Below are 14,648 nucleotides of genomic sequence, written 5' to 3'. Positions count from 1 at the left end.
CTTTCGTTAACATGGCGAGACAGGACACGGCCTTGATGGGGGTCGGCCTTGACCAAGCCCTTTCTTGCTCGTCTACTTCGGTTTGTGAACAAGCACCTATAGGAATAAAGCCATACCATCAGCTTCACCTGGACTTTGTGTTTGCTGGTAGTTAGCAAAATACTAGCATGCTAACCCACTAAAATACGATTAACATGGCAAACATTTGATCTGACCCTGTGAGCACGTTAGCACGCTAGCATTTAGCTCACAGCACCACTGTGTCTCAGTAAATCTATTTGAAGGGAAATCTACCACTGCTTACTGCTCCTGAACATATTGAATACCGGTGCACAGCATTGCTTCATTTGAAGGAAGTGAACGTGTGTGAGCGCTAAATGTTTTATGTTGTTGTCTTTATGTTCAGCAGTGGCCAATGTTTCACTGCAGCGAGCCAGGTAATGGATGCATCCAAGCAAAAGGTTTAGAATTGTAGATGTGATGGTTCATGCTGCAGCTGTAGGAGAGTGAAAGAGACAGAAACACTTGTTTAATGGACTTGTCAAAGGGAGTAACACCATTACTAAGTGTTGCCAGTTGGGCGTACGCATGCACACACAGGCACTTTCTCCATTCTGACACCCTGCGTGTGTGTGTGTGTGTGTGACCCTGCAGGCCGGCCGAGTGTGTGTGCCCCCTGGTGTGACGGAACAGGCTGCAGAGAGCGCAGAGAGGAAGTAGATTGGCTGTGGCCTGGGTCTCCGGAGTGAGCTGGGTTATTCTTATAGAGGGCAGTGAGAGGTCTGCAGCTCCCCTGGTGCACAAACCACTTTAAAGGATCCCACATCGTGTTTTCAGGGCCTCCTGGGAGTGTGTGGAGGTGATATCCAATGACAAGTGTGAGAGGAAAATGAGCTTCATGCAGGTGGATTTCTTTGTGGGTAAAAAGGCAACTTCTATGTGACAGTCAAAATGTCTAAATCTTCAAATATTGGGCCCCAAAACTGACAAAAGGAATCAATCAGCTGGTAAAAAAACTACAGAAAAAAGCCTTTTCCCACTTATCAGTGGATAAAATAAATACAATGTTTAAAACTAATACTTATGGCTAACAACATACTCCTTTCAACTGATGTCGCGCACACACACACACACACACACACACACACACACACACACCACACACACGCACAAACCCCGCTCTGCTAAAAATTAAACTGCAGTCTCGATCCGGTTTGGAGGGAAACGTATTTTCTCCTGGATTACGTTCAGTTACACACATGTGGTTGTGAATTGAAACATAAATACTTAGTTTAGTGAAATGTCAAGGTTTGTTTTTACTCTGAGTTACGTATGCAAGTTGGAACACGTCAACGTGGACTCTTGGTTTCACAGCGGTCTCCTGGGCATGATGACAAACATATTTGTGAAGAATCAAAGTATAATTATAAATCATTGTACTGGTTTTTCTTTTGAATCTCCACTTTGAGTATTCATGTAACATATAACAGATTTGATTTTAGTTTAATGTCAGTTTTGCGGCTTTATACTACTTGAACTTAAAGCACAATGAAACAATAACAATGATTAAATGTAATCATGACAGCAGGGATGACGTCAATCTTTAATTGGCCTGAAATGTCTTCATTTAACATTTTCATAAAAACTCATTTTGATCACCTTTTTTTGTTTTTTTCAAACAAACCTCTGCAATTCACTGAAATACAGTTTCTCCTCACAGCGGCCAGAGTACATACACATCAACAGTACTCTCTGCATCAGGAAAAGAAAACACACACATGCCGTGAACATGCACAGAACACACTGAGGGACAGAGGGAGGACGAGCAGAGCAGCTTCTGCACAGTCAGCAAGATAAAACGGTTTCATAGGTACAAACACAAAGAGAAGCTAGAAAATTACCAAATGAATATACAATTAAACTTTACAATGAATTATATGATGGGCATCTGACCTTAAAAACATGATACCCATAAAAACACACGCACACACACACACACACGCACACACACACACACACACACACACCTTATAAATACTGGTTCTAATAAATTTGGTGCCATCTGGCTTTAAAAAACTGCTCCAGAGAATCAGCAGACACGATGTGCATATTATTATTAATATCATTATTCATTACAAACACTGGCTATATGATTATGAACATTACAGGGAAGATTGTTTTTCACTTTTTCATCGTCACTTCACTGACATGTGACCCGGCCTCATCAGAAAAGTTTGTTTTTGTAAGAATTCGACATGAATGAGGATTTTTTTTGCCGTCAAAATGTCACAGAAATATGATCACTGATATGTCAAACAGCAGAGACGTTATTATTGCAGGCCCAGAATACACACAATTACAAAAGATTATTTTATCCACACTCCAATCATCAATGTGTAAATCTTACAAACGTTGGCTCCCTAAAAATAGACAAAAGAGACAAAATGCTTAAAGTGAAAATCCTTTCAGATGCAGAGTGGCTCTTTGGAGCGACACCAAAAGAGACGTGCAGCAAAAATAACGTCATACTTCATAAGAAATCACACTGAGGACCACAAAGCCGTCAGACACAGAATAACTCCACTAGCCTCGTTAGATCTCCAGTGTAAAAAACAGGAAAGCTTTGGTCTTCACTTCTCTGTGCACAGGCTCACTCTGTCTCCGGGTCACTCTACCTTCGTGCTGTCGCGCCTCTGATGTCTCCAGCTGCAGGATGACGGGCGGCTGAAGCACACCAGGACTCCACACACACAAACACACAGTGTGTAGAAAGAGCGGACACACAGGGCTGCTTTGGTATAGCAGGGCGACTCGCCATGTTATAATGGCACACAAACAGGAAGTATGAAAGTTCCTCACACACTAAGCACAACATGAACCAATCAAACATTTCAAACAGTCTTGATTACAAAAATACTTTTTTGTATTTCTTTAAAATATCTAAAAATGTACAGCATTGGGTTTTTTTGTTTTTTTTGCAAAGTCATGCTTCAACATGTATTTAATAATCATAGTAATAACATTAATATGAATGATATACAGAATAGTAATAATTATAGTCGTATAATAACTTTAGCCGGCAGCGCTTCAGCTTGACGTGAGACAGGAGGTGCACCTTCAGAGAGGAGTCAGAGGAGGTGCAGCCCGAGCACTGCCGCTAAGTCTCGAGTATGTAACAGTATAAAAAAGAGTTGGGAGGGGGGGGGGGGGGGCTCGATGTGTGATGGAGGCGGGGGCTGGTTTGTCCTGAGGCCCAGGAGGCTGCTGCTGCCTGAGAGAGAGACACGAGAAGTTACCATGGTGACAGCACAGCAGCCCTGCACACTAATGAAAACACAGGACACACACACACACACACACACACACACACACACACACACACACACACACACATGGTTCTTGTTTTCCCCTCACTTTCCTTTGTGACGCACAAAGACCACACACACTGTAATCTCACAAACATATCAAATATAATACCTAACAGTGCTTTTCTGAAACGTGCAAACATCAGAGTTCGGTTAATAAAGAGAAAACTGACTCAACGAGCTTCTTGTCCACGACAAAGAGCAGACGGCATCCAACACTAACTGTGACCAAAGAAAAACCTGAAATCTTAAAGTCTGCGTTCTTCATATGAGCAGCAGCTCTGTCAGGACGACTCGGAGTAACTTACTGACTGAAGTTAAGTTCTGATGAATAAAACCCTTTCATGACTGAAACTAAAATAGTTAGGCTTCTCTTTGACTAACATTGAAATAACACTTGACTAGAAAAAGGAAACATGATGAAAACTAACAAGGACGTCTGGACAGGACTAACCCTAAATAGAAACAGCTGACGACATTAACACTCGGTGCCACGCTGCTATGTTCAGATGTGTGTGGCAGCGTGTTACCGTCTCCCCTTCCCCCTCGAAATAAAAACCCTGTGCCTTCACAGCTTCTCCCACATATCCACACGATCAGACAGTGGGCCCGAGGGGGGCGGCGAGGTGAGACTTACACCTCCTGGATCAATGGTCGTGAAGTCGGAGCCTAAACTCACCGACGGTACGCTGCTCCACGAGCCGCAGTCAGGTCAGTCCTCCTGCTTTCCAATTGGACACGAGAGGCAATCAGCAACGCCCGTCACAGCCGGCCACCATCACACATCAGGAACCTGCGCACAGGAAGGAGTTCACTGAGGTCAACATGAGGACATGTCTGTTAGATATATATATATATATATATATATATATATATATATATATATATATATATATGATCTTTAAGGGACAAAGCCCTCATGGTTTAAAGCATTACTACACATTTAGTGTTGCACTTCCTTACAGCAGAGGAGCACGGTCGTGATAACAGAGGATCCTACTCTTCCCATGATGCATCCTCGTTACATGAGTTTGTAAATGTGTCGAGATGACTCAAGTGATGCCTCTAAAGTCCCAAAGACAGAGTTCCTCTATACAAGAGTCCACACACAGCACTTGTGAGCAGACTGCCCCTTTAAAAAGTCCAGCTGAGACAAACAGGATGTCAGCTGACTGAAGTCTTAAAGACTCATGTTGAAGTGCCTAACAACCATGACTCCCATGATCCAGCAGCAGACCGGAGAGCAAGGTCAACCCTGGACCCGCAGTCCCACATGTAGGAGCAGGAGTAGAAATGTCTTGGGGACTGTCTGGAACAATAAACACTTAGCAAACTGAGCTCCAGAGGAAGAGAGAATCAGATTTTGGGAGCGTTTCGAAGGGGCACGGCACAGCTAATGCCCTGTTGCGCGTTCAATGAAGGGCGAGGGAATCGATGCGTTAAAGAGCCGCTCGGCTAAACTGATGCGACGCATACTTCCAGAGCTCGTATTTGTTCTGGCTGAGACAGCAAGGTTAAAGATTGGGTTGATCATTGAACATGTCTGTGCAGATTAGAGGAGGTTTAGTGATTTGCAGGCTTAATGTGTTACATCCAATAACCGGGTTAGAGTTAGAGAATGTTTCTCATGAATGTGTGTTCAGCTGTTATCAGTGCACATGAAGAGGAGGCCTGTTCACATGTATACCTAACAGTTAGTCCATGTTAGAGATCACAAAGCACTCATTCTGCAGGTTTATAAGGTCAGTATGGGTTTCTGTATGAAGAGAATCACCACACTGTGTTTCTTCTTATCTCAGTGTTGATATTCATCTCCTCACATAGATACTGGAACATGTCTGCTGATAAGGAACAAATACATGTAGATAAATAAGATATCTGAGCTCAATAAGGACTCAAAGTGCGCTGTGTATTTTTGTATTCCCTTCCTGGTGGTTATAATTCTTTAATAAGCATCTTTATCAAACTGTTGCTTCCTAAAAGGCTTTAGAATGTGTGGCTTCATTAATGGTTACCGGATCAATGCTTTAAAGAGCAGATATTAGTAATGAGAAATAAAATGTGGGCTGCCGGGTCGGACTCGCTGTGGAACGGACTAAGCCTTTGTACATGGGTCGTCCGCGCTGCCGGGTGAGCTACGGTGGCGCCCATGTTAATATATTATTACAAGTATTCAGAATAAGGAGGATTTGTTCAAATGGCCTGGCAGGTCAGGTCATAAAGCTCTTTTAAAATATAGTTTTGATATTTTATCTGTCAGTGGGGACAGGGTGTTGAGGTGCTGCAGCCTGTAGTTCATGGCGAAGGGTTACGCAACACAAGTCACAAGAAGATTATGTAAACTAATAACTGTGGGAAGAAAACATCCAAAAACTGCATAGCTGATATTCAAAACGGGTGAGTGAAAATGTAAAGAACTGTCTGCGTATAATCCAGGAGATAAAGCTGTGGTGTGGTCCGCTAAGGTTTCTACCTGTGCAGCGCGTCCATGAGTCTGAAGCCCCTTTAATCCGGAGGAAAGCCTTTAGGCCCCGGCCGTGTTTCTCACATACCAGGCAGAGCTGTTGGAGCTGCTGCTGATGAACACAGCTGCTGACATGTATCAGGGCCGAGGCCACAGTGGAGCTGCACTGTATCTGTGTGTGTGTGTCAGCAGGGAGTGAAGGACTTAAGTCCTACTTCCTTATTAGAGGGGCCCCAGCTGGCCCTCAGCTCTCCAGTGGGAGTTAGTCCAACGTTGCACAGGAACCATTGGTTTTATCGGGCTATTGGCCAAAAAACTCCTCGGGACAGGAAGCTAGACTACACACACACACACACACCACACCACACGCGCACACACACACACACACACACACACACACACACACACACACACACACACACACACACACACACACACACACACACACACACACACACACACACACACACACCATGTCTTGTCAAATGGAAAATCCGGATTACCTTTCCCTGCAGTTCACTAGGCTTTAATGTCCGCTGTTAGGTTGTCTTTGGATGGAGCTCTGTGCCGGAGCATGAATGTCAAATATCATTCTGCCTCACAGACATGCAGAGCACCGACTGGCCTGAGCCTGCAGAGCTATTACAATAAGAAAAACATAGAATTGAATATGTTTTTGAAGCTACCCGTTTCAACTAACACTGCTGTAATAAGGTTTTATAAATGCCACTAGATTAGAGCTGACTTGTTTTATATCGTGGAAAGTGAATATCTCTGGGTTCTGGACGGACAAAACAAGACATTACAGACGTCAGCTTGGACTTTGAGAAACTGGGACATTTCTCACTATTTTATCACATTTTATACACCAAACCATTAATGTAGAAAATAATACGCAGTGATGAATAATGAAAATAATTCACACACACACACACACACACACACACACACACACACACACACACACACACACACACACACACACACACACACACACACACACACACACTCAGGACTTGTTAGTATTGTGAAGGTGTCTGTCACTTCAGAGTGAGTAACTCTCACAGTAGACTGTACAGCAGACAGGCCTCAGCTCAAGTTTGTTCTTGTTGTCTGCAGCTAAAAGTGTTTCACAAGCGCTGTGCTTAGAGGATTGCATTGCACAAATAAGTAACACCCCGGTCTCGCCCACATCAAAACATCAGTAACCGTACTCACAGACAGAACAACACGAGCTGCAGAGCTGCAACATGTCAGGGAGAGACAGACAGGACTGCAGGACCTCATGGTCACCACACAGAGTTTAGGCCACACCCCCACTAACCTGCAGACCTCATGCTCTCTATGACATTAAAGGCTATGCTGGTGGATATGAGGAATAAAGTCTGTATAACTGCGGGCTCATCTCCTTTAAGGCTCACTCCTCAGATCTGGGAGGTTGTTGCTCCAAAGGTTTTATTGAGACGTATTATCTCATGTCTGGGGAATGCCAAGAAGGACCAGAAAGTGATATGAACTGGAGTGGAGGTTTGTTCTATCAGATATATCTTCTCATTATAGCGAGTCATGTAGATGGTTTGTTTAGGTTTGGAGATATCCGTTTGTTTCTGAGCTCACAACATGAAACATGATATGTGAATATGTGTTATTATGGATCATTCTCAGGTCACTGTGGACAATGTTTCTCTAGAACAATGTGTTCACAGTGAGTAACATGAAGCTGCTGACTGGAGTAATGCTTTCAATGCACCAGGAGAAGTGTTTAACATTGGGATGAGCTGAACCTGTGTGTGTGTGTGTGTGTGTGTGTGTGTGTGTGTGTGTGTGTGTGTGTGTGTGTGTGTGTGTGTTGCAGATGTGTGTATATCTGCTGTAGTTCTATATTATTATAATGTTCTTCAGTGAGGGCCGGATGTGGGATGTTGTTGTTTCACTGACCGGCTCGATCACTTCCTCCTGGTTAGATAGAGGAGTAATTATTTCCTCAAAGCCCCTCCCTTCCTACTTAACCCCCCGACAGACAGAGAGGAAACCCCCGAAACAGCAAATTACTCCAACATGCAGCATGTTTCAGTGTGTGGAAATATATAGGTGAGCTGTGATGCAGGGTTACAGGGACTAGCACCAATCAGCAGCCTGATGAGTGTTAGCCTCCCTGAGGGGGCGGCACGACATGTTGCTTCCTGTCCCGACTCCCGAGACGTAGAGGGAGGTTACTGGTGACAGGGTGACTGGCGCCGAGAGCAAACACACACACACACACACACACACACACACACACACACACACACACACACACACAGATCCAAGGATACGCAGCAGGGGATTTGTTGTGCTTGGAGGTTTTGTTGTTCTAGTCTGAAGCAGTGCTGCTGGGTGCAGTGGACTTGTGGACTTGTTAGCACTGCTCTGTGTGCTGTGTGCAGCTCCACGAACATTAGTTCATCTGTATTCTATTTGAAATAAAGCCCCGTGCTAATAATCTTTTAATGAAGATTCATAAGAACGGTCCTTCGGGCAGTACCCGGATACCTCAGCAGTTCACGGTGCATGTTCCACATTTACGACATTCCTCCGTCTCTTTCTGCCTTTACAATTCTCCACTGTGTGCTTTGTCATAATGCGCTTTTTAAATTAAAAAATGTATTTCATCCTGACAGGGGTTGACAAAATGACAAAAAGCCTGCTTTCTTAGTGCAGATGTTTCTCTGCTTGCATTTTTCTGCTGATATTCTTGTTTTTCTTCTGTGACAAACTTCGAGTAGCGGCTCCTGGATACGAGTAAATCACTGGAACTGTGCTTTTTGCAGATATAGGCTTTTGCCATCGTTCAACATTTGTATTACGTTAGCGTGGCCTACCAACAGCACAAGCCTAGACTGCAGTCTGGAAACGTGCTACTTAGCTAAAGCTCAATAGCAGCGAGTCTCCATGGATGACTACCACAAACTTCCTCAGAAGATTGCAGAGCTGGAAACCAACATTTACGGGTTGGAAGGGAACGTGGAAGTGAACGGACTATGTGGGAACGACACCACTTTATCAATGTCTCAAAAGAGTGGACAAGAACATGCTCAAGTCAGGAGTAAAATGATTCACCTTTAACCTGTTTTACTTCCTGCGTCACCGATCTGTTCCCTCTGCCAAGGACAAGCGACAAGAGGAATCCAAACAGCAGGAAGACATAACACAACGCGGCAGACATTGTGGAGGAGAACCACCTCAGCACCCACCTGAGGACAGTTTTGATCATTGGAGACTTCAAAGATGAAAGGAGGAGTCTCCACCCCCCCTACCAATGAGCCCATGAAGATACTCTTCCTTCACCCTCCCCCAAACCCCATCCACTCACTCTTCTCTCCAGGTTCCTTTCCCCCTCTTGGAGCTCACTGACCAAACGAAAGAGCTGGTCATTGCCAGAACCAGACTTCAGGTCCAGGCTGCCGAGCTAATGGCACTCATGACTCTTTCCAGGACAAGCCGGGGCCCTGCTTGCCGACAGTCTTGATAGGTAACAGAACAATAATGGCGAATCTGCTAAGAAACAGGAAGCGCTCAACATTTTGTGCAAATGTATCAAATTTAGCATCCATTCCCCAACAGCCACAGCCTGTCACAAAGAAATTGGACAGATGATGCTTTTCACACACTAAAGCTTTATTAAATATCAAAAACATTTCTAATCAATGACTTTGACTGGAGATATTAATGGTGATTTTAACGTCCATGTTGACAACCCTCAGGACAGAGGGGCTAAAGAACTGTGCTGTTGATAACTATGGACTGACTCAGCATGTGTTGGAGCCCACTGGACTTCATTATCTCCGAACATTTCTAAGATTGTGGTGACCCATTAATCTGATCATTCCTTTCTTTAAGAGCTGTGTGCACACCAATGTTCAAAGAGAGGGAATCATCTGAAAACACTAGTGAAATATTAATTCAGAATTTCTCTTCCACACGCCCTCTCCAAAGTCTCAGCCAATGAGCTTGTAGATCATTTCAATTCTAAAGCTACAAATGTTATTGATGCACTTGTTTGCTATTGTCGACAGACTAACAGTCCCTCCTGTGTCAGGAACCTCATGCAAAGATGTTGACCCTTTCTTCACTGACAAAATTCAGAAAATTAGACAAGCAGTGCCTACATGTCAGGTACAAATGTGTTGTCCCTGTGTCCACTTAAAGTCAATTCAAATACCATGACACAATTTTATCCGATCAACTATAAAAACCTGGAAGACATTATACAACATCTGAAATCCTCCTCATGCTTCCTTGATATTCTACAAACAGGCTTTTTATAAAATGTTTTCACATTGCACGGCCTCAGATCTCGTAAGTCGTAAACACGTCTCTTATCTCAGGTGAAATCCCACGGGCCCTGAAAACTGCAGTCATCAAGCCAATCTTAAAAAAGAACAATCTAGACACGTCACTAATGAACAACTATAGGCCTATTTCAAACCTCCCACTTTTAAGTAAAATCATTGAAAAAGTAGTTTTTCAACAGCTGAACAACTTCTTGGCTCTGAACAACTGTTTTGATGTCTTCTAGTCAGGCTTTTGACCTCACCACTGCTCTAACACTGCTCTTGTTAAGGTCTTCAACAACATCTGTTAAACACAGACAGTGGCAGAATCTCAGTCTTGGTATTATATTGATCTCAGTGCTCCATTCGACACGGTAGGTAGACCACAACAACTAGGCCGACTCGAAAACTGGGCGGGACTTTCTGGTACAGTGCTAAACTGGTTTAAATCCTACTTAAAGGACAAGGACTACTTTATGTCTATAGCTAATTACACATCTCACCGGACAAATATGACATGCGGAGTTCCTCAAGGCTGCATTCTGGGGCCTCTTCTCTTTAACATCTACATGCTTCCACTGGTGCAGATCGTAGAAAACAACAAAAGAAGTTACCATAACTATGCAGACGATCTTGTCCATGCATTTATCTTCAGTAGACTTGATTACTGGAAGAGTGTCTTTACAGATTCTGAACGCTACTGCTCCTCACTCATCACATCCCTCCAGCTCTGAGGTCTTTACACCGGCTTCCTGTCTGTCAAAGACTCCAACATACTGCTGGTTTATAAAACAGTGAATGTTTATTCTGATCTTCTGCTTCATTATGAACATCCAGACCTCTCAGGTCGTCTGGGTCAGCTCTGCTTTCTGTCACAAAGTCACAGCTGCGTTCAGTTTTTATGCTCCACATATCTGGAACAAACTCCCAGAAAACGACAACTCTCACTTCTTTCAAAATCAAGGCTGAGGACTTTTCTGTTTGCCTTCTATTAAATCATATATTTATTCATTTCTTACACAGTACTGTAACTTTTATTCTTGTGTTTTATACCTGTCTTATTCTATTTTAGCTCGCTTTTATTTCTATTCTTTTGGATATTTAATAACTGTTTTAAATTGTATTTAAATACCATTTTAAAATGTCATGTCTTAATGCTTGTAATGGTTTTGTAAAGCACTTTCAATTGCCCTGTTGTTGAAACGTGCCTTGCCCTATTATCTGCTGTACAGTGCCACCAGTACTACAGCACAACATTCAGGGTTTCTATGACAATATTAAACTTTTCCTCACATATAAGTCATAAAAATAAGACACAACACTCTCAGGTCAGGTTTAGATCATGGACACAGTTTGCTGGATCCCTGACTAGGCCAGAACTACAATTTGACTGTTTAATATTCTACACGGTTGTTTCCGGCAGGACGCCCTTCTTCTGCGGCTATTCTGGCAATTTTCACCCTCGCATACAAGAGCAATAAATACCAGGCAATGTCCTTCAGATGTGTGGAAGCAATACGTTCCCTCTGATCCTCCACAGAAAGAGAAAGAGTGAAAAGCTGATTATGGTCGTTTGCTCTCCGCTATAACTTAAACTGCATTCTGTCCCCACAGCTCCGGAGACAGGAAAACAAACATTCACCTACAGATCATAAAGCCGCGTTTCAAAGCGACTGATTAGCATTTAGACATAACATGTCAGTTAATCAGACAAATGTTTGATTAAAAAGGAAATGAACTCAACAGCAACGACACCTTTACTTCCTCGTTGATGGGACAACAGGAGGGTGTGAACTGTGGATTCAATCACACCCCCTTCTCAATCGGATCCGCTAAGCTCTAGTGCTGAAGAACTTTTGCTCCAGCCTGTTCTACCCCGGAGTTGACGAGACCAACAGCCGCCGACCCCCAGCACACTGGGTCGTGACACACAGAGTCCATCAGCATCCCAGAGAGCGTTTCAGTTCAGACCGAGCTGCACCGCAGGTAAGAGGTACCTGTTCAGACCCAGCTGCACCGCAGGTAAGAGGTACCTGTTCAGACCTAGCTGTACCACAGGTAAGAGGTACCTGTTCAGACCTAGCTGCACCGCAGGAAAGAGGTACTTGTTCAGACCTAGCTGCACCGCAGGTAAGAGGTACCTGTTCAGACCTAGCTGCACCGCAGGAAAGAGGTACCTGTTCAGACCTAGCTGCACCGCAGGAAAAAGGTACTTGTTCAGACCGAGCTGCACCGCAGGAAAGAGGTACTTGTTCAGACCGAGCTGCACCGCAGGAAAGAGGTACCAGTTCAGACCGAGCTGCACCGCAGGTAAGAGGTACCAGTTCAGACCGAGCTGTAGTGAAGTTATCTGAAAACAGTGCCTGAGTGACTTCACCACCACTGGTTCTAATCGTCTGTTTCATTAACACGTATTATCGGGCTGCTCTATTGATGCAGCATCACATCACTTCCCTTTAAATCACATCTTTCATGTCTCATGATGATGTGGCTTTACACTCCCACGTTCACTTCTAAAAGCCTGTTTTCTGTCTGTATTTGAAGTCAACCAGCAGAAACGTGACGGATTAGCTGGTTAGTTTGATGTCCGCTGGAGGTTTCTCATGTGAGGTTTGGACACCACGAGCACGTAACACCCTGATGATCCACACATACAGATCTCTGTCCCTGTTCAAACTAAGTGTCAAAACATTTGCTAAAGTCCATTATTCATAGAAATGTACACATGAGTAACATGAAGCTGCTGACTGGAGTAATGCTTTCAATGCACCAGGAGAAGTGTTTAACATTGGGATGAGCTGAACCTGTGTGTGTGTGTGTGTGTGTGTGTGTGTGTGTGTGTGTGTGTGTGTGTGTGTGTGTGTGTTACTCACACATACTTCAGCAGAACTGCCTGGACTTCCATCCCTGAGGAGTTCCATCTGCAGGTGGGAGCCAGCGAAACTAAACACAGATATATTATTACATACAATTTATGTTCAGACACACTTTAATGTAATATTCAGTTTATTATGAACTTCTTTTTTAACCCTCGGGCAATAAGGACATTTAAAGGGATAGTTTCACATATTTGCTTTCTTGCTGAGAGTTAGATGCAATTCGATGCCATTCACGCTCATATCTGCAGCCAGCGGCAAGTTAGCTTAGCTTAGCACAAAGACAAAATCCCCCTCCCAGCACGTCTAAAACTTAACACGTTATATTTAATTTGTTTCCAGTCTTTATGCTAAGCTAGGCTAACGGCTGCATGTTTACTGTACAGTGCAGTACAGTACAGTACAGTACAGAGTGTGGTGCAGTTTGAATGTTTCATCTAACTCCCGACAAGAAAGCAAATAAGCATATTTAATAAGCAACAACATTTACTAATGATTACTGCAACATAACCAGGAAGCTGCTCATGTTGAATCATATTTGATCTTTTCGTCTTGTTATAATACACATTTTTATCCACTCAAAGTCAGCGGGGATGTGAAATCACAAAGCCAGACTCTCTTTGTGTGTGTGTGTGTGTGTGTGTGTGTGTGTGTGTGTGTGTGTGTGTGTGTGTGTGTGTGTGTGTGTGTGTGTGTGTGTGTGTGCTCTCACATATCCATAAAAATGCCAGCTCGGCAGATTCATCTCGCACTCGTTTTAAATTCTGACGTCACCTGAGCTTCAGCTTTAGTGTCTTTGCTCTGGGCCTCTACACTGAAATAACCTGAGTATCTGCATTATATATGATAATAAACTCTACAGAGATGAAAGACATTAATGTAACCCAGATACTGGAACACAGCAGAAGTAAGAAACAGCACTAATACTGAGAAGTGGTCAGAGTCAGGCTCCATGAGAAGAAGTAAAGAGATCAATAATGAACTGTGATGTGAACTCACAGAGGAGCTGTGCAGATTAGAAAGCCTCAATAAAGTGCAGCAAAGAGAGCGTTAATTAATGATGATGAAACAAGCCTTCAGCTGTACGGAGGAGGCCACTGACTGGGATACATCCAGTGACAAGGTGTGAGACATCAGCATTGATTGGTCATTCACTCCTGTATGAACATGAACATCTGAATCATGGGATATGTCTTCTCTCAGGGAGCGTGATCAGAAAGCAGTTCATCTCAAAGAGAAAACAGCATTACATACAAACACTGACGACTCCACCCTGTACATTTTATATTTATAAAGTTTCACTATCAATAAACTCATTTCATATGTCAAATTCCTGATCCACTTCCTGCTGCTCTGGAACTCATTCACAGCAGATGAACATGACTTCATGCCACTCACAAATATCAGTTTGAAGCTATGATGACTGGTTATCAGTACAGTATATATTATATATTATAATGTATATATTATACTTTATACTGTATACATTATACAGTATAATGTATACTGTATAATATATACATTATAATATATACATTGTACAGTATACATTATATATTATAATGTATATATTATACAGTATACTATATACATTATAATATATAATATATACATTATACAGTATAATGTA

General features: G+C 43.1%; 1 protein-coding gene across 2 annotated transcripts in view; it reads right to left on the bottom strand.

The window, feature by feature from the left end:
- Positions 1–1,566: 1,566 nt before the first annotated feature.
- rbpms (RNA binding protein, mRNA processing factor) overlaps positions 1,567–14,648 on the bottom strand; it is a 30,238-nt gene continuing 17,156 nt past the window's right edge. The window contains exons 7-9 of one of the 2 annotated variants that reach the window (XM_029454995.1): positions 13,016–13,085; positions 4,045–4,158; positions 1,567–3,271 (exon numbers count right to left, since the gene is read on the bottom strand). In XM_029454995.1, coding sequence (XP_029310855.1) covers positions 13,023–13,085 — 63 coding nt within the window. In that variant the 3' untranslated portion in view covers positions 1,567–3,271; positions 4,045–4,158; positions 13,016–13,022. The remainder of the gene's footprint in view (positions 3,272–4,044; positions 4,159–13,015; positions 13,086–14,648) is intronic. The other variant, XM_029454996.1, reaches the window with a different exon arrangement.

Source organism: Cottoperca gobio, chromosome 18 (assembly GCF_900634415.1).
Source record: "Cottoperca gobio chromosome 18, fCotGob3.1, whole genome shotgun sequence".
Taxonomy (NCBI): Eukaryota; Metazoa; Chordata; class Actinopteri; order Perciformes; family Bovichtidae; genus Cottoperca; species Cottoperca gobio.
Note: the sequence above shows the minus strand (reverse complement) of the source record. Positions and strands in the feature narration are given on the sequence as shown.